Source organism: Polypterus senegalus, chromosome 14, assembly GCF_016835505.1.
Source record: "Polypterus senegalus isolate Bchr_013 chromosome 14, ASM1683550v1, whole genome shotgun sequence".
In the NCBI taxonomy this organism is placed as follows: domain Eukaryota; kingdom Metazoa; phylum Chordata; class Cladistia; order Polypteriformes; family Polypteridae; genus Polypterus; species Polypterus senegalus.
Genome location: NC_053167.1, coordinates 125,703,286 through 125,724,139, shown reverse-complemented (window position 1 = coordinate 125,724,139; position 20,854 = coordinate 125,703,286). Strand labels below are relative to the sequence as shown.

The 20,854-nt window shown below is 42.9% G+C and overlaps 1 protein-coding gene across 1 annotated transcript in view; it reads right to left on the bottom strand.

Annotated features, from left to right (window-relative positions):
- The window catches only part of LOC120515242 (carboxyl-terminal PDZ ligand of neuronal nitric oxide synthase protein-like), a 260,263-nt gene that overhangs the window by 205,043 nt on the left and 34,366 nt on the right, over window positions 1–20,854 (bottom strand). The window contains exon 2 of the mRNA XM_039736062.1: window positions 15,172–15,230. Coding sequence (XP_039591996.1) covers window positions 15,172–15,230 — 59 coding nt within the window. The remainder of the gene's footprint in view (window positions 1–15,171; window positions 15,231–20,854) is intronic.

Genomic DNA, 20,854 nt, shown 5'->3' with positions numbered 1-20,854 from the left:
TGAGGGAATCATCTGTGTGTGTGTTCATGCACAGTTCAGAAGAAAATGGCTAAATATTTGACTGTCTTTCCATGAAAAATGACGGTGGGTGCCAGAAGAGCCAGTATGAGGGTATCAGGGCAGCGGTCCTAAAAAAACAGAGCAAGGCTACATGCTGATCAAGGATGGGCTATAACCAAAATGGCAAAGACAAATACATGAGGCTGCAGTCGATGGTACTGAAAGTGGCACATCAGAACTGTGATCCAGCATAGAACTTTGAACTGTTATGCCAAACAAGAAAAAGGCGGCCACAAGGGCAAAGAAAAAAGGACTGGGAGAACAACAGGAATCACAAACAGACACAACAAGGGCCTCCTCAGTTTGCAGGTTGGCACTGTGGTAACAGCTGGTAGGCAGTCACAACCCCAGAACATGTGGATTGTAATGGTCCTCTAAATCAGCCTCCTTGGTAAGTGTCATTTTGAGCTAAAGAAGAAACCCCCTTATTCTCTAGACGCAAGAACAGGCTGCAAGTAGACAGCGACTTGCTGATATTGGGTGGGCTCCAGAACCCCCACTCTACTGTGCAGCTCTGCACCTTCACCACACTGCACTCACACTACAGTGCAAACACTGCCGACTATGCCAATTGTTCTGTCATGATTTCATACACACAAGTGGGCGGAGTGGTGGCTCTTTGGCTAAAGGATAGGGGCTGGTAACTCAAAGGTTTCCGGTTCAAATCCTGGTAGTGACAGAAGGAATGCTACTCCGTTAATCACTTGAGCAAGGCCCATAACCCAGGGGAGCTGAACAAATAGATGACCCTACACTTTGACCCCAAAAATTCTTTGGAGAGTAAGTTGGGGTATGCGAAAAATGACAAATTCCTATTACAAGATATAATATATGGCAAATAAAAGATTTTAAAACAATAAATAAATTCTGACCCTTTTCAGTTTACAGATTTGCACTGTGCAAACCAACGACTTCTGGATTCTAACAGCCCTGCAAATCAGCCTCCTTTACAGGTTTCAGGGGCTAAAGGAGAGACTCCATTAGCTCTAGGCAGAAGAACAGGCGGTAAGCGGATCTCCTCCTGGTGATGCCAGCTGGGCTCTCTCTCACACCCTGCCACCACTCGACTGCGCAGTTCTCCACCGACGCCACAGCTCGTTATCAGGGAGTAGAAAAATTTATCACCCAACCCAAACCAGAAGTTATTACTCAAAAAGAATACACTAGATTTAAATCGCGAGTGAAACTTTTTCTTTATCTGCAAACTCAGGGAATTCAATGGTCTAGATTGTGTGCAGTCTTTACGTAATGATTTGTGACATCACATTGGGCACAGGATTGGGCATCAAGTCAAGTCGGGGAACATGCACTGGTAGAGTGCATTGTCACACCCACTACATGGCGAAACAACTCAGGATCCCGGTTTGCAACTCCACAGGCAGACACGCGGTCCAGTCCCACCCTCCAGGAATGACCCTTTATCTGCTGCAACCAGGAGTTACGTGGGCGACCCCTTGGCCTGGTCCAGCCACTCGGGTCCCCATCAATGAGGATCTTACGAGCAGGATCACCCTCGGGGAAACGCGCCACATGGCCGTAGTGCCGTAACTGACGCTCCCTCACAATGCAGGTCATGTGCCTCATTCGGGACTCCATGAGCAACAAAAAGTCAAACCAATGGTACCCAAGGATTTTCTGGAGAGACACAGTACCAAAGGAGTCCAGTCTTTGTCTCGGGTCACTGGTAATGGGCATCACTTCATGGCAATTGCACTGCAACTAAAACACAACCTGTGGAAACTGGCGATGCCCATGAAATTAAAAAAATGGTGTCATGGAAGGAAATAAAAAATAATTTATATCTTCAATGCAGTTGAAACAACAAAACCCAATGTCAAAAATGGATTCAGCACCTTGAAAATCGGTACACGGAAAAGAAAGACACTATACAACCAAGTGCCAGTTACAGCACTAACAGCAGACTTCGATACAAGGTAGGGACAGGGCTAGGCACAAAGTGACAGAAATGGAGGACACCAGCTACGTGTGGCGAAAGAGTGTCTGGAAGGTAACCACTCCATGGGCACAGAATGAGAAGAACGGTAGAGGAGGCAGGCAGCAGTATGGCAGACATTCTCCATCTTGGTGTGTCGCAGCCGCTTTGTGCCAGGTGATGGCTCAAACTCAGTCATGGCCATTATTTTTGTCCACCATTTGCCCCAGGCCTACCTTTCTATGCACGTTAATGTTGCAGTCACAAGGTCACCAGACTGGAATGTAATACAAAAATGGAAGCTAAATGGAGGAAAATGCAATTGAATCCCAAAGTGTATTGTAGGGCTGCACCTAACAGAAATATTTTTTATTTTACTCTAGAAGTCTTCTGCAGTGTTTTACATGAAGGACCTGTGGAGGAACCAGGCGCTGCCATGTCGATTGTTTGAAAGATGACAAAAACGTGATTGGTCAAGGTATGCCGCACCAACCGATGTACTGTATTTAAATAATCGATGCACTATAACAGCACTAGTATTTTGCACATACGTTCAAGATGAAAGCTTTTAGGTTGAACCATCCATCATTAGAACAACCAGCCAGTGACTGGTGGGTAACAGCATGAAGTTCAGTAACTCAAGAAGGGATCACTTGGGGGCCGTAAAGAAGAAAAGTTCTTCCAGCTGGACATCAGCGCTCCAGCCCAACTTCTGCATCAAGACAAGACTCCTGAAGACGTTGGCCCACGGACGTCAAAAAGCAAAAGTATACAGCAGGGTTAACTTTAGGATTAGGCACCTCATCTAAATTTTAAGAATAGGGACCCTTGTGTACCTGGCCTTACCCCCATGAACCTTAAGTTCAGGGTTTGTAGTAGGGGTAGGCCAGTCTAAGTGACGTCCTCTTTTTGAACAAGACCCTCATGCAGATACATCCTTTATGGACACTACTCGCCACCATTTGGTTCCTTCCTGAAAGTATCATTTTTTATTCAGCACTGTGAAGCTTTTCAACGTTGAGACAAGCATGTGTTTTAATTATGGCTTTACACTCAGACTTTCCTATTATTGATTTACTAGCATAGTGAATCGCTCATTTATTTAGAAACGGGCCAAATAGTACAATGGTCTGTTTTCGATCGCACTGCACTTGAATGAACCTCCATTCACCAGATATTCCTTACATTCCTCTTTCTTTGTGTTTCTTGTTGCCTTTCATCATCAGGCTCTCCGGCCCTGTTGTGGAAGCCAGGCGACATAACGCACAGACGTTTGCTGCATGGTTTACTGTCTTACGTTGGCCACTTGCCTTTGTTCATGGGACATTCCCGTCCTCTTGTGGATGCCAATTAAGAACCCACCCAAGATTACATAAATAATAACAGTCACTTCTTGCCACCCCTCTTTGACCTTGGCATCACTGGGACTGCTCTCAGATGAGTTTTGCATCTCGGGCAGATCCTACAGCATATCCTTGGCATTGAGTGTTGTCAAAGGTGTACCAGACATACACAGGTGTGCCCCAAGGACTGGTGCTGGGTCATCTACTTTCCTTTCTGTACAGCACCACGCTGGGCTCAATCATCCAATCCCATGGGTTCTCATATTAGTGCTTTGCGGATGATACACAGCTGGACCGGTCATTCCATCTGAAGGGCAATACGGTATCAGTTAGAACAGGGGTCCCCAACTCCAGTCCTGGATGGCCGCAGTGGCTGCAGGTTTTCATTCTAACCCTTTTCTTATTTAGTGACCTGTTTCTGCTGCTCATTAACTTCTTTTGAATGAATTTTAATTGACTTTCCCTTGAAGACTCAGACCCCTTAATGATTTCTTTTTCCTTAATGAGCTGCCAAACAATAATGAGGTATAAAATGAGCCAAAACCTGACTAGCAAACTGTGACCATCACACAATATCTGAAAATAAAGAAAGATGAAAGTCTCAGAAATGTTGATCTGCTCAGGAAACTGGTTGCAGTTTGAGATCCTGACTTAGTTGGTCTTCTGTTGGCTCAATCACTTCACATTTCATTTGTTTGGGTGCCATTGAAGGAAAGAAATGAAGCAATTCGGAGGAACAATGAAGAAATTCAGATGAACAAATCTTAATAAGTCAATTTAGATTCATTCAAAAGAAGTTAATTAGCAGCAAAAACAGAGCACTAATTAAGAAAAAGGTTAGGCCAGGTTTATACTTCAAGCGACGTGACACATGCTCCAGCGGGCGCACCTGCTACACAAGCGTTGTACCGTTTATACTTGAGCGCGCACTTTACGTAAATCTGGAGGAATCCACCAGGTGGCAGTGTGAGATATCATCACGGTGAGAACAGGTTTGGCTTCGCTGTGTTGTGAATTGCCTAGAACACCCATTAAATTCTGATGACACCTTACCGCAATATCTCAGAAAAGGATGTTTAATGATTAAATCCATCCATCCAAGGATGTGTCCATTTCAGCTAGCATTGGGCACGAGGCTGAAACAATCCTGGGACGAGGCCTCAGCTCATCGCAAGGTGAATACAAGCACTCACGTACACTGGCGTCATTTTAGTGTCACCAAATCTGCACATCTTTGGAAGGAAACCGGAGCCCACTGTGGAAACCCAGCCGGAAAACATGAAAACTCCAGGCAGAGAATACCAGCGACGTGACTCCCAGCAAGACAGCAGCACTAACCGTGTGTAATTATTAACAGTATTCATTATTTAAATTAAATTAACAATTTATCTGTAAAATGAAACCTACATATTTAATTGCTTTTCATCATGAAAGTGATATCAAGTATAAATCTAAAGATTCTAAATGTGCAGAGAGTTGGAATATCATACATTTAATATGTTTTGTGTGGTGATTTATTGCGGTTTGCCGATGCTGTCAGGACCGGAGGAAGCCACAGAAAAAAAAGATGGCACAGAAGATGGTATGTGAGACTTTTAAAACGTATCGTGTCATTACGATCGGAAATATGCAACGCTTGAATATACTGTAAAAGCACCACGAATGCATTTGTATGTCGCCATTTTGCTTCACCACATTGAACCATTCATCAAACATCAAAGCATGCCATCAATCTCACAGGATCCGCAAAGTGGGTTCCTGTCACATGTAGATAGTAAACAGAGACTCTGACGTCACATTCCAACTTTTAGCACACTGCACTCCCCGACTTTTTGCTGGTACCGCAACTCGCGAACATGTAACGTTAATTTCTGAGGATCTGCTCAGAGGACGCGTCAAATGAATGCTGGGAACGTGTGGCAGCCATGATGTGTGTGCGTATGCGTTCAGTGTGTGAAGTATAAACGAACCCTTAGAATGAAAACCTGCAGCCACTGCGGCCCTCGAGGACAGGAGTTGGGGACCCCTGAGCTAGAGTCTCTGCTGATCTTACTGATACTGTATTTCACCTTGGATGAAGAACCACCATCTACCAATCGAGCTTCTTGTGATCCCGGCCAGCCAGTCTGTTCAGCTTGGCTCACTGACGCCAACACCCGCCGGGCAAGTATGCCACTTTGGGGTGGTGACAGATGAGCAGCTGCCACATTTCTACTGTTTCTCATTCATGCAGGTTCAGCCTCTACAACATCACACCTCATCTGACAGAGCATACAACACAACTTCTGGTCCAGACTTTGATCTTGTCGCGTCTGGACTACTACAACTCATTCCTGTTGTTCTATAAAGCCGCTGCAGATGGTCCAGAATGCAGTGAGTGGCCCATCTTGTATTTAACCAGCCGAGGCGGGCACATGCCACTCCACTCTTCAGATCGCTGCACTGGCTCCCTGTAACAGCCTGCATTAAGTTCAAATCCTTGATGACTGCCTACAGAGCAGTCAGTGGGGCAGCACCTGTGTATATGGAGACACTGTGGTGAAGGGGTATACGCCTGCTCGCCCACTCAGGTCTAACAGGGAACAGCGTCTGGTGATGCCGCCTCTGCGTGGCATCAAATCTCAATCCAGACTCTTTTCCTGTGTGGTTCCTAGTGGAACGGGCTGCCCACCTCCATCTGTACTGCCGACTCCCTCAATGTATTTAAGAAGTGTTTGAAGACCCCTCTGTTCTGCGAGTATCTGTCTACTTAAAAACAGAAAAAAAAACTTTGTAATATTTTATATTGTCAGTTAATTTGTATTTATATTGGGGTATTGATTGTAATCTATGAATGTAAACTTATAAGTTAACTTTTCACTTGTGCTAATCAGCTCTTATTGCCTGTCTTGTTACACTTGTTGAATAAACAGGCCCGAGCCTAAAGTTACTCGACTATGTTTACCTATTTTGTAAGTCGCTTTGGAAAAAAGCATCGGCCAAGCAAATGAATGTAAATGTAGTAACAATACAAATAAAATGTTCAGAATGGGGCAAACCTCAAAATGTTTCACAATCACACCAAAGTTTCACAGGTAAGCAAGCGATCCTTAACAGACAAAAATGAGCCGTGTGGAGTTTCGATTCTACAAATACCAACTCATCAAATTGGTTTGTGGACCCCCACCCTCTTCTGAGGTTGGCTGTCTAATGAAATAACACAATCCTTTCACAGTATCTCTGGAACTCATGGATGCTTCCATGAAGAGAGAGAGAGATAGAGAGATAGAGATAGATAGAGAGATAGATTTTATTAATCCCAAGGGGACATTCACATACTGTACTCCAGCAGCAGCATACTGGTAAACACAATATTAAATTAAAGAGGTAAAACAGAAAATAACTTTGTATAATGTTAACGTTTACCCCCCCGGGTGGAATTGAAGAGTCGCATAGTGTGGGGTCTCCTTAGTCTGTCAGTGGAGCAGGACGGTGACAGCAGTCTGTCTGTCACTGAAGCTGCTCCTCTGTCTGGAGACGATCCTGTTCAGTGGATGCAGTGGATTCTTCATGATTGATAGGAGTCTGCTCAGCGCCCGCCGCTCTGCCACAGATGTCAAACTGTCCATCTTTATTCCTACAATAGAGTCTGCCTTCCTCTCCAGTTTGTCCAGGCCTGAGACGTCCTTCTTCTTTATGCTGCCTCCTCAGTGCACCACCATGTAGAAGAGGGCGCTCACCACAACTGTCTGATAGAACATCTGCAGCATCTTATTGCAGATGTTGAAGGATGCCAGCCTTCTAATGAAGTATATTCGGCTCTGTCCTCTCTTACACAGAGCATCAGTGTTGGCAGTCCTGACCAGTTTATCATCCAGCTGCACTCCCAGGTATTTTTGGGTCTGCACCCTCTTCACACAGTCACCTCTGATGATCACGGGGTCCATGAGGGGCCTGGGTCTCCTAAAATCCACCACCAACTCCTTGGTTTTGCTGGTGTTCAGGTGTAAGTGGTTTGAGTCGCACCATTTAACAAAGTCCTTGATTAGGTTCCTATACTCCTCCTCCTGCCCACTCCTGATGCAGCCCACGATAGCAGTGTTGTCAGTGAAGTTTTGCACGTGGCAGGACTCCGAGTTGTATTGGAAGTCCAGTGTATACAGGCTGAACAGGACTGGAGAAAGTACAGTCCCCTGTGGAGGTCCTGTGTTGCTGACCACGATGTCAGACCTGCAGTTCCCGAGACGCACATACTGAGGTCTGTCTGTAAGATAGATAGATTAAAGCACTTTGTACGAGGAAACTTAATAATAATAGATTTTATTTATATAGCGCCTTTCCCATGCTCAAGGCATTTTGTTTATGGTGGACAATGATCGAAAATACTCCCAGGTACACTTTAAATGTCATCCATGTAGACCACCCAACATGCCCATCTGCTCTATCCATCCATCCATCCATCGTGTTCATTTTCTTCCACTTATCCAGATTTGGGCCATGAGGGCAGCAGTCTAAGCAAAGATGCCCAGATGTTCCTCCTCCCTGCCACCTCCGGGATGATACCGAGGTATTCCCCACCCAGCTAAGAAGTATAATTTCTCCAGCATGTCCTGGAGTTTGCCTTGAGGTCTCCTTCCAGTTGGACATGTACGAAACATCTCCTAATAAGATGCCTGAACCACCTCAGCTGGCTCTCTCCAATGTCGAGGAGTGCTGGTTCTTCCCCAAGATCCTCCTGAATGTCTGCTCTCCAAGTCGAAGTCCATAAATTCTATGAAGGATGTGCATTTCCAATGCATCTCTCTGTAATCCAGTTCATTTGGTCACAAACCACAGCCCCTGACCATACAGTAGGTGAGGACAGGGATGAAAATCGACTGGTAAATCAAGAGCTTCAGCTTCCGGACACCTGATCCAATCACCTTCATATTTGGGATCTAAACAAGACGACTTTAACAAATTGGAAATTAAAAGACAGGTGAGAAATGAACGGAGAAGATCATTGAGCTTCTCTGCCGTCTGAGATCTCTGTGTAGTACTTGAGTGTCCTACAAGTCTACCATCAGGGAAAAATGCCAGAAACGTCAGGTGAGGACATTTCTCAAGTTACAAAGATGAAGTTGGTAAACCATCCCTTTTTTTAAACCTTCTTTTAAGTTTTTTGGCTGTGTTCAACTTTGAAGAAAAGATTCTTTAGAAGTTATGTGGGGGAGACAGGAAAAAAAAAAAAACGCACAATTATCTTCTGTACTTCCACAGCCCTGCCAGGGGCACAAAGGCGTTTTGTTGGGATAAATTCAGCCTACGAAAGGGAAAAAAAAAATTTTTATTGTGGGAAACTAAAAAGAAAATGACAAACCAGTCAGCCAGAAAGGGGTTTCATGGTGTCATATCCAAGGAGATGAATCACTTCTTTCTGTGCATGCCAGGCTTGACTGGCAATTCGGAGACAGACAAGGAAGGGCCCAAGAGTTTTAGAAAAAGTTCTGATGAACAGTGCGACATTCCTCTATTACCTCCACACACAACTAGACTGTAGACGTACAATGAAAGAGAATTTATGGCCACATTTGTACAGTATCAGCACATGAAGGTTAAGTGACTTGAATGACGTCAAAGCCTGAGTCAGTGGTCAGGACTGAAGTGTCAAGCTTAGCATCTTCTGTAGCGCCCACCTGGAATGGAGCACAAGCTAGGAGTTCCATTATTGTGCTTATTGTGTTACAGGAAGTTGATAGCCAGGAGTGAACTAGCTAGCTTATGATCTTATATAGCGCCCCTCCAAAATGTCCTGTTAGTGGTACAGTTGATCTTGTAAGTCTATAATCTGTTGGCTTGATGGTGTGACTTGCTTATTGTGTTATAAGAAATTAACAGCAAGGAATGAATCAGCTCAATTATGATCTTATATAGCGCCCCACTGTGATGGAGCACATGCAAGGTCTCTTAGTGGTGCAAACGTTCTTGCAAGTCTATAATCTGTGTCTTTGCAGAGTCACTAACTTAGTGTGATATAAGAAGTTAACAGCAAGGACTTAACCGGTGAAGCTTATGACCAGAGCCTGGTCCTGGATGATACGAGTCCTCTTGTGGACCCACCGCAGTTTGCCTGTCGAACAAAGACTGGAGTGGAGGAAGCAATTCTCTGTCTAATCCATGAGGCTTATTGGACAAAGCTGTCCGCACTGTGACAATTCAGTTTTTTGCCATCTAAACCATCCGGCCATCCCTGTTAAGGGGTAAACTCATAGATATGCAGGTGGGCAAGCCTGTGGTGTCCTGATGATGGACTATCTGTCAGGCAGACCACCATCTATAAGACTCAAAGACTGTGTGAGCAACACTGGAGCAGTACATGAACAGGCCTGTTACTCTTCACTCTGTGACACCTCCGACTACAAACATAACAGGAGGTCAGGTCACTGGCAGAAATTCACAGATGATTCTGCACTTATGGGGTGAAATGATAATGGGGTGAGACAGAAGCGAGGAGTTTCTTGATGCAAAAAGAATTATCTCCACATTAACAAACCCAAGGAACTGATTATTGACTTTCACTGCACCAAAGGGCCTCAGTGTCCGGTCAGGGAGTGCCCATAGAGGTGGTCCACTCCTGCAAGTATTTGGGTATCCACACCAATGATAGGCTGGAATGGTCTCATCACACAGAGGAACTACAGAAGATAGGGCAGAGCAGACTCTTAGGAGACTACACTCCTTGAGTGTGTGTAGTGACATCCTTCACATCTTCTATACTGTAATTCTGTGATGGCCAGTGCGACTTTCTACACTGTGGTGTGCTAAGCTGGTAACATCACTTCAAGAAAGGCTCAGCAATTCAACAAGCTAATTAAAAGAGGGGATTCACTTATAGGACCCACTCTGGACTCTGGAGATGATTAAAACAAAACCAAGTGCCATTATGAACAGCGCTACACATCCTCTCTCTGACACACTGAAGACTTTCAGCCAACGAATCATTCAGCAAATGTGTGTCAAGAAACACCACGGGAGGGTCCTTTATATCAAGAGCAGTATGCCTGTATAACACCTCACTGGGACTGGGACTGTCAATCGGAAGTTTTACTTTCTTTTTAGGTTTTTCTTCTTTTTTAGTCATTCTGGTGTGTGTTTAGACTCTGTGTGTATGTGTGTGTATATATTTAATTATTTATCTGTCTACCCATTTATGCATTTATTTACTTAAGGAGCTTCTGTATAAAGCCAAATTTAACCAAACCATCTATCTGAATGTGATAAAATACAATTTTAAAATCCATCCATCCATCCATCCATTGTCTAACCCGCTGAATCCGAATACAGGGTCACGGGGGTCTGCTGGAGCCAATCCCAGCCAACACAGGGCACAAGGCAGGAACCAATCCAGGGCAGGGTGCCAACCCACCGCAGGACACACACAAACACACCCACACACCAAGCACACACTAGGGCCAATTTAGAATCACCAATCCACCTAACCTGCATGTCTTTGGATTGTGGGAGGAAACCGGAGCACCCGCAGGAAACTCACGCAGACACAGGGAGAACATGCAAACTCCACGCAGGGAGGACCCGGGAAGCGAACCCGGGTCTCCTAACTGCGAGGCAGCAGCGCTACCACTGCTACTGGGGACTCCTTTATAAAACAGACTATATTCTGTGTGTGTGTGTGTATATATATATATATGTGTGTGTGTGTGTGTGCGCGTGTGTGTGTACACACAGTAAAGAAATACATGTAGTTATTTATTAACTATATTATAAATATATATGTAGTTATTTATTAAAATAGCTTCTGTACAAAAGAAAAATGTCTCCCTGGGAGGAAGGAAGGAAGGAAGGATGGATGGAAGGTAGGAAAGAAAGAAAGAAAGAATTGTTCATTTATTCCTTTGTTTGTTTGTATTCATTCTATCTATCTATCTGTCTATCAATCAAACATTTCTTCTTCTTATTATTCAGTAGAGTACAGTTGTTTCCTCAATGTATTTTTAAGCCTTGGCAGGTTTAGGACTTTACAGTATATAGCATATTGAACACCACAGCACATACATACTAAACGCTATGCCAACGCTTTTTATTGCCATATACACGTATTCATACTTCCAATTTATGAGCACGACCGAGTAAAGAGACATGACCCGGCTAATTTAAAGGTCTAGACTGGCACATTTACACATTTCAATATCACTCATACAATATAAGAAAAGGGGAGTTTATCTACCATAAGTTAGTTGAAGTCATATTTGTTAACATAAATCTCATGGATATCACATAAGTATAGGATACATGAAACTCCATGTGTGTCATTTTTGCATTTAATCTGTTTTTTCTTCCATGTATAGAATTGAATTCTTCAGTTTGTTTGTTTGTTTGTCATAATTGTGACCATTTTGTTTGTCAGTAATTACATGACGCCTTGGTGTTTTGGTGTTTTTCACCCAATTCCTTCAAGACGTGCCCAGACTTACAGTAAAAGATGAGGATTTTGTCATCCTCCTCCGCCTCACCTGGTGTGTCATCCTCTGTCGGCCACTTTCTCCTCTCCCAAACCCCCTGGTCTCGAAAGTGGAACAGAGAAATAGTTCCACTCCAACAATGCAGGAGAGCTGCTCTCTTCTTCAACAACTGCCTCCCTGAAAATCCTCTTTTTTTAAAAATGTTGGCTACAAACTCAGGTATGCGGACTAACCGTAAAGCTCTCTCTCCGGACAGCGATGATCCATTTAGATCGAATTTCCGCATCAGAGGGAAATGTATGAGAACTATGCACTTTGTTGCACATACTGGAAAGCTCGACACACAAAGGTACAGAACAATCTTCAGCTGTAGGTCCATCTGTACCCTGAAACATCAACTTCTTTTTCTTGGACTTTCTCACCACTAAACAAAAATCACAAGTGCAGTATGGACAACAGAAGTGACTGAGCCGGCTGAGATGTCACCGGAGGTACGTCAGTCCTACTGTCTGCATATAGTCTATTAGGGAAAAAAAAACCAAACGTAATCACTTATATTCAAAATGATGGGAAAAGATGTCAGTCAAATAATAAGTAATGATAATAAGTAATAACCTTTCCACAGGGAGTCTCTTTAGAAGTACAGTTGCTCAGATAGTTTTAGAATTTGAATGCAGACAGGTTAAATGACTTAGAATCGCATAATAAATAAACCAGTCGTAAGGAGTAAGCTGTCATCCTTCTGGCTTCTTGTAGCGTCTTTCCATAGCGAGTCCCTCGCAAAGATGCTTTGGTAGAAAAGCACAGCTCTTGTATGCTGTTAGAAAGTGGCTTAGCGACTCGGCCTGCATCACGGTCATGATGGTTGAACCCCCGTAACATGACGATATGACAGAGTGCCATTTCACATTCAGTGTGCGTAAAGCCTTTTAATAGTTAACACCATGCCAAGGATCATTATTAGAAGGACATACAAATGTCTCCATACTCGGAGTAACACCACCTGACAGGAATCATTTGAGCCACAGAGCCAACAAGCCCATGCCATCCAGTAGCATCTTTTCACAGTGAATCCCACGCCAAGGAATATTAAAAGCAGAACGCAATTTGTCTTATACAACTCTAATGAACGCCTTGGCAGAGAGGCTCACTTGTGTCACTAAGTGTGGTGGTGACAGATCCAGAATCTTTGTGTTTTACAACGCAACGCCTCACTTACCATAGGGGGGCACGCTGCCATCGTTCAGATGAGCCTAATGTCTGCAGTGCCCAAGTCTTACCATCCACAAGCAGGGCGATATTCACATGCATTAGCAGCAGAGAGACCACCAATCGATGCCTGCCTGTCGTTCAGCTGCTGCATTTAAATCGCCGAGATGGTGAAGAGAAGACAACTGAACAAGCAGCGGCTCAAAGCCACTTACACCGAAAGACGCACTGAACCTCGTCGGGTGGCACACAGCAGATGTCTCAGTGACAGCTCCGAGATTGTTCTCCCAGAGGGAAATGCTCTTCTACACAAAGTCATTACTCATTAGCGGGACGGAAGCAGAGACTTTTTTTTTTTTTTAACAACATTTATTTCTTCTGTACTAAATGTCGTTCATGCTGCCTTGTAAAACCGCTCTTTAAGTAAAGAACAAAATATGCAGCCACAATGTTAGAGCTCTCAAATACCGGCTAGAGACGAACAAAAAGCAGGCGAAGGTAACAAACAGTAAGCGTCTGTCCTGGAGTTTAAAGTAAAACTGCAGACTGCATAGGTTTTAATTTTGCTCAGATGAATTTACAGTACAGGGGCAATTTTCACTGAAAGTATCGCGCCAATAATTTACAACTTTAATGCATCTGTTTCAGTCAGTTTATAACTTAATGGTTTATAACAGGTTTATAACTTGCACAGGGAGACGCATACAGAATCAAAAGACTATGAGCAAAGTCGAGCATCACACAGTCAGCCGGCCAATGACATGGGTGTAATATCACATGACCTGAGCCCCCCATGTGGAATTATAACATCAATAACGGCCCACCCAAAGGACCGACAAAAAGAAAGCAAAGAGCGGAACGACACGGGAAGCAGCGTCAGAGACCAAGACACGTCAGAAAAAGAAAGAGGGGCCGTGTTGTCTGAACTTCTTCGAACAGAACTTATGGATCACACTGACCACTAAATTAAAAAGGCGCCCAGGCCGACATCCATCTCTAAAATTGCTGATTGATATCCAGACTTTTATATTCTGTTATGTTTTACTCTACTGCAGGGGTGTTGAACTCCGGTCCTGGAGGGCTGCATTGGCTTTTATGGTTTTCATTCTAAACCATCTTCTTTATTAGTGACCTGTTTTTGCTGCTAATTAATTTCATTTGCCTTATTTTTAATTCAATTGACTCGGGCCCTTTAGTTGTCTCTTTTTCCTTAATTAGCAGCTAAACACAAAACAAGCCGCCACATGACCAGCTCACCTGTGCCCATCGCACAATATCTGAAAATAAAGAAAGGTGAGGGTCTCAGTATGGCTGATCTCTCAGGCCACCAAAACATTTTGACAGAAAACAGAAAAATCAACAGTTTTGGAAATGTCTGCTGTGGCAGAATGAGAGCAGCAACAAGCCATGGAATGAAATAACAGCAAGAATCAGCTTCTCATTAAGCGGTTCCGACATTAAAGGCGCACACCGCTCAGTTGTGCGTTTACATATTAGTGGCCTGGCGGTCTTCAAGCAGTGCGCCATTCTCATTGTTATTTTAATTAGAACTGCACTTTTATTTCCAGTAATTCGGCTGTGATTGTAAAAGACAATATAAACACATTTCAATGTGCAAGTTGTTTACAAAATCATAAAGAGTAAAGGGAAATATCTATAAAAGTTTTACTAATTTTCGGTGATATTAATGTTTTTATTATTATTTTTATTTTCTTCTTTTTAACCTGAAGCAACTACATCGTCGATCGCAACTTTCGAAGATCGGCGCCTGGTGTGGGTGCACAGTTCGCACCACCACTCCTTAGAAAAGACGCTGACTGCAAACTGGCGAGCAAAAAACGAAACACCTAAGTACTGGCATCATATCTGCAGCCACTCTGTTTTTCAGATTTCAAAAATGTATACAAGCTTGCTCGGTTCCAGAAATCTCAATAAAAACTGAACTTTCCCAACACATTTCCTTGAAGAAACACTGCAAAAAATTGCAACAAGATCAGTCAGCTGGGAGCCAAGCTTGTTCATGAGGACGGACAGACATGGTGGCGACAGCAGTAGGTGCTTTTCACATTTTATCCCAATGCACGCAAAATGAAAACACTTGAAGTGACAGACCGTAAAACATCCGACAAGCAATTTCTGAGAAATTCCCACCACTGAAAAAAGCTAAATAAAAACCAGGGTTATTTACCGATAAATGGGATCCTGCATCACCATCATCTTGCTCTCATCCCAGGTCCACTCTTTTTTCTGTAAAGGCAAATAAAAACAAATTAGACAAAGTATGTAAGGTGCAACAATCAGGCGCGTTCTTCGACTAAGCAAACTGACATGAAAGTCGGAGCATTTCACATTTTTATTTATTTCATCTCAAGAGTCGGTTGTCACATTTTGGTTGATTACATATTTTTGTAATGATGAGTCATATTTGAAAATAGAAGCAATAACAGATTGCAATTCCTTGCGTCAGTAGGCACCATGAAATATGTGCTTTTCAACAGAATTTTACAATGGAGTTCAAAACGGAGCCCAATGGCTTCAATACACAGCAGACTACAATTCAAGTGATGGGACAATGTTAGAGGTAGAGAGGGTCTGTGACGAACTTTTCCAATTTTCTTAAACATAAAAATTTTGAAAGTACACCGAATAGAGTGGTACCCAATAAATTGCAACTGCAAAATATCTAATAACCTCCTTAGCATTACGTTTTCTTGAAAAAACATGAAAAAAGCATAGCATTTTTTGGCTTGAAAAAAGACATTTTGACGTGGAAAACACTAAAAGTACAAAAAAGAGAAATGTAGAAAGTATAATAGTGATACACTTAAAAATATTAAAAATAATGCCAATGCCATATATACAGTACACCCCTGAAATTCACGGGGTTACATTCCTAGAGCACCCGTGAATTCTAAAAAAAAAAAACGCAAATTATGGATGTGGTTAAAAAAATGCCTATTTTATAGATTAAACCCTAAATATGCCCCAAAACAATTTCATTTAATTTCAAACTTAGCTTAACACATTACTTAAAAAAAGAATGTACAGGTAAACCCGTATACTGTACAGTACTGTACTGCTATGTCTCCCGCAGTGCTAGAATATAAAATATCGATGTTACCACTATATGTACTGTAATTCATGCAAGCGCGTTTTCATTGCCAGAAGCCTTAGAAGGTGCAGGGTGTTTCGAGTGCCATCTTGGGGCTTTAAGAAGAAGAAAACGGAAAACACGAGAACACTCAGCTGGAAATGCATCAAAGGGCAGCAGTCAATCAGCAGCAAGGAGAAATGAATAAAGTTGTAGCGGTCCGGTGCCGCTAAGATTCACACCATCGAGAAGATGGTGATTTATTTATTTTTATGGTGGAGATTCCAGGGACGCACCCAGCCTTGGCCCGACCCGCACGCACTCACAAACAGAGACAAAAACAAAGCAAACCGGTAATCAAACAGCAAAGAAAGAATGTAATGAAAACAAATGAAATAAATGAAAACAACGATACAACCCCTGTTCCCCTTACGGCGATTATACATTAAATACAACAAAGCAGAAACAAAACAAACAGTAAAGTCCATGAAAAACGGCAAATAATGAAATGTAATGATGAAGATACAGTGGGATGCAAAAGTTGGGGCAACCTTGTTAATAGTCATTATTTTCCTGTATAAATCGTTGGTTGTTACGATAAAAAATGTCAGTTAAATATATCATATAGGAGACACACACAGTGATATTTGAGAAGTGAAATGAAGTTTATTGGATTTACAGAAAGTGTGCAATAATTGTTCAAACAAAATCAGGCAGGTGCATAAATTTGGGCACCGTTGTCATTTTATTGATTCCCAAACTTTTAGAACTAATTATTGGAACTCAAATTGTCTTGGTAAGCTCAGTGACCCCTGACCTACATACACAGGTGAATCCTATAATGAGAAAGAGTATTTAAGGGGGTCAATTGTAAGTTTCCCTCCTCCTTTAATTTTTTTTGAAGAGTAGCAACATTGGGGTCACAAAACAACTCTCAAATGACCTGAAGACAAAGATTGTTCACCATCATGGTTTAGGGGAAGGATACAGAAAGCTGTCCCAGAGATTAAAGCTGTCTGTTTCCACAGTTAGGAACATATTGAGGAAATGGAAGAGCACAGGCTCAGTTCAAGTTAAGGCTTGAAGTGGCAGACCAAGAAAGATTTTGGATAGACAGAAGCGACGAATGGTGAGAACAGTCAGAGTCAACCCACAGACCAGCACCAAAGACCTCCAACATCATCTTGCAGCAGATGGAGTCACTGTGCATCGTTCAACCATTTGGCACACTTTACACAAGGAGATGCTGTATGCGAGAGTGATGCAGAGGAAGCACAAACAGAGCCGCTTGAGGTCTGCTCAAGCACATTTGGACAAGCCAGCTTCATTTTGGAATAAGGTGCTGTGGACTGATGAAACTAAAATTGAGTTATTTGGGCATAACAAGAGGCGTTATGCATGGAGGAAAAAGAACACAGCATTCCAAGAAAAACACCTGCTACCTACAGTCAAATATGGTTGTGGTTCCATCATGCTGTGGGGCTGTGTGGCCAGTGCAGGGACTGGGAATCTTGTCAAAGTTGAGGGACACATGGATTCCACTCAGTATCAGCAGATTCTGGAGACCAATGTCCAGGAATCAGTGACAAAGCTGAAGCTGCGCCGGGGCTGGATCTTTCAACAAGACAACAACCCGAAACACTGCTCAAAATCCACTAAGGCATTCATACAGAGGAACAAGTACAACGTTCTGGAATGGCCATCTCAGTCCCCAGACCTGAATAGAATTGAAAATCTGTGGTGTGAGTTAAAGAGAGCTGTCCATGCTCGGAAGCCATTAAACCTGAATGAACTAGAGATGCTTTGTAAAGAGGAATGGTCCAAAATACCTTCAACCACAATCCAGACTCTCATTGGAACCTACAGGAAGGGTTTAGAGGCTGTAATTTCTGCAAAAGGCGGATCTACTAAATATTGATTTAATTTCTTTTTTGTGGTGCCCAAATGTATGCACCTGCCTGATTTTGTTTGAACAATTATTGCACACTTTCTGTAAATCCAATAAACTTCATTTCACTTCTCAAATATCACTGTGTGTGTCTCCTATATGATATATTTAAATGACATTTTTATTATCTTAACAACCAATGATTTATACAGGAAAATAATGACTATTAACAAGGTTGCCCAAACCTTTGAATCCCACTGTAGATAGTCCAGAGACCCGCACGTCGAATGGGAATGTACAGATAGTCCTACCGGTAGTTCCTGAAATGGTGAAAACGGGTGGACGGGTTCAGGAGCGCTCCTTTCCTTGCAGGATGGCCATGAATCCACTTACAGTCCTCATGTACACAGGCAGACAATCCAGATGCCAACCACAAAACGATCAAGGACAAAATGAATAAGTACAGGTAACCCAACAGAAGGCAGGCAGACAGACAGGAACTTGAAACACAAATTATAAAATCTTTTTTTTTTTTTCTTTTGGTCACCGGCCCCCTAAAAGCTGCGATGACATCCTTTGACCCCAACAGCCCCTGCACCCTCAGCAGAAGACCAATCAGAGTCACTGCATGATCTCACACACAAACTGTGGTGGCATAGTGGCACAAAACTCCTCACAGACAGTGGACAGGGAAAGAAAGAATACATGAAAAATGGCAGAGGCAACTCTCTCTAATGCTAAAACTGAAGAGGATGAGGATGAACACCCCTGGCCTCATATAAAAAGCATGTTTCGCTTACACACAGTGCAAAAGAACAGTTATATAATGCAATGTCTTCTGAGTCTGCCAAAACAAACAGACATTTCAGCATACAAAATCTCAGCGTCTAACCTGAGGAAACACGTTGCAGTAAGTTTTACTTAAATACACTTTTTACTGTTAGGCGGATGTTAGTCTTGTTAGCTTTGTTGTGAAAAACTGAGATTTGGAACTTTGTGTTATTTGTGCATCTTTATTTTGTACAGATGTACTTTATTTTTACTCATTTTTTATTTTATTATTTGGAAATAGCAGAATTTGCACATTATTTTATATTTTTGTCTGTCTTTTTACAACATTATGATCAAAGTTACTTGAGTAGTCTTTTCACCAAATACTTTTTGACTCTTACTTGAGTCATTTTTTGGAGGACTACTTTTTACTTCCACTTGAGTAACATTATTTTGATGTAATGCTACTCTTACTTGAGTACAATTTTTGGCTACTCTGCCCATCTCTGGAGTAGCACCGTGGTCGCAGTAGTAGCGCTGCTGCCTCACAGTAAGGAGACCTGGGTTCACTTTTGCATGTTCTCCCCGTGTCTACGTGGATTTCCTCCGGGTGCTCTGGTTTCTTCCCACAGTCCATAGACATGCAGGTTAGGTACATTGGCGATCCTAAATTGCCCCTAGTATGTGTGCTTGGTGTGTGGGTGGGTACGCCCTGCGGTGGGCTGGCACCCTGCCCGGGATTTGTTCCTGCCTTGCGCCCTGTGCTGGCTCGGATTGGCTCCAGCAGACCCCCGTGACCCTGTGTTAGGATATAACGGGTTGGGAAATGACTGACTGACTGACTGACTACCCACCTCTGATGAGAACAGGATGTTCAGCCCAACAAAGTTTGCCAGTCCCATGCACTTACTTCCTCCAAAGTAACATCAAGTGGAGTTTTGAAAGCCTCTAAAGTCCTCCTGTCTACCCCACTTCTTGGTCACTTACTCCATGTGGCTTCACTGCGTAAAGAAAAATTTCCTATTTCTGCGAAATTCACCCTTCACAAGAACTCATTTTGAGGTCACCGTCTCGATCCAGTGAACTAATTCCCTTCCTAATTTTAAACAATTCCATCATGTCCCATTTTAATCTCTGTTTGCTCAAACTGAGAAGGCTCAGCTCCTTCAATCTTTCCTCATTGCTCATATCACTGTGTTATTCCAGTCACCTTTCTGTGGACGTTTTCTAGCACTGAATGTGGTAAAATGAGTAAGGGGTCTGTGGTAGTGCGCGTGTGTTTAATTAAACACTTAGGCTCAGGGAGGGGGATGTAAGTGCATGTAGTAGCATTGCCAGGCTGATGGGGAAATTGACTGATCGCACATTCACATCCATTTCAGAACAGTACTATATAGGGTGGTCCAGATCTAATTATGCAATTTTCATTACGCTATAACTTATTAAGTTTATTACATAGAAAATCACCCAAAAAATCCCGGATCATCGAGAAGTGTGCGAACTGACGACATGAAGAATCGTCTTCGCGCCGAACTAGAATCGTCCCCGCATAAATCAAAGTCAGCCAGGCGATCTGGATCTACATAATTAGATCTGGACTACCCTGTATTTTGTTCTTAGCCATTCTTGGGCGCTCTTAGCTGTATATTTTTGGCTTATTATCCTGTTGGAGGATCCAAGACCTGTGACTGAAACGGAGCAGTACGTTTCCCTCTAGAATGTCTTGATGGTCTTAAAATTTAGTTGTTCCCTGCACAGACTCAAGGCACACCATGGCAAAAACAGAAAACCAGCCCCATAACATAAGCGAGTCTTCTCCATGTTTCACAGTAGCTATGCTGTTCTTTTCTTTGAAAGCTTCTTTTTCGTCATCTGTAGACACAGAGCTGATGTGTCTTGCCACAAAGCTCTCAACTCATCTGTCCAAATCTCCCAGAAGCGTTGTGGATTGACAATATGAATTTTAACAAACTCTAGACTAGCTTTTTATGTGGTGTCCTCCTGGGTCTTCTTCCATTGATCCCAATGTTACTCAAAAGCCACAGAGGGTGTAATCAAACCCTGATGGACCTTGACCTTGGAGTTCAGCTTGCATCTCTTTGGAAGTTTTTTTTATCTGCC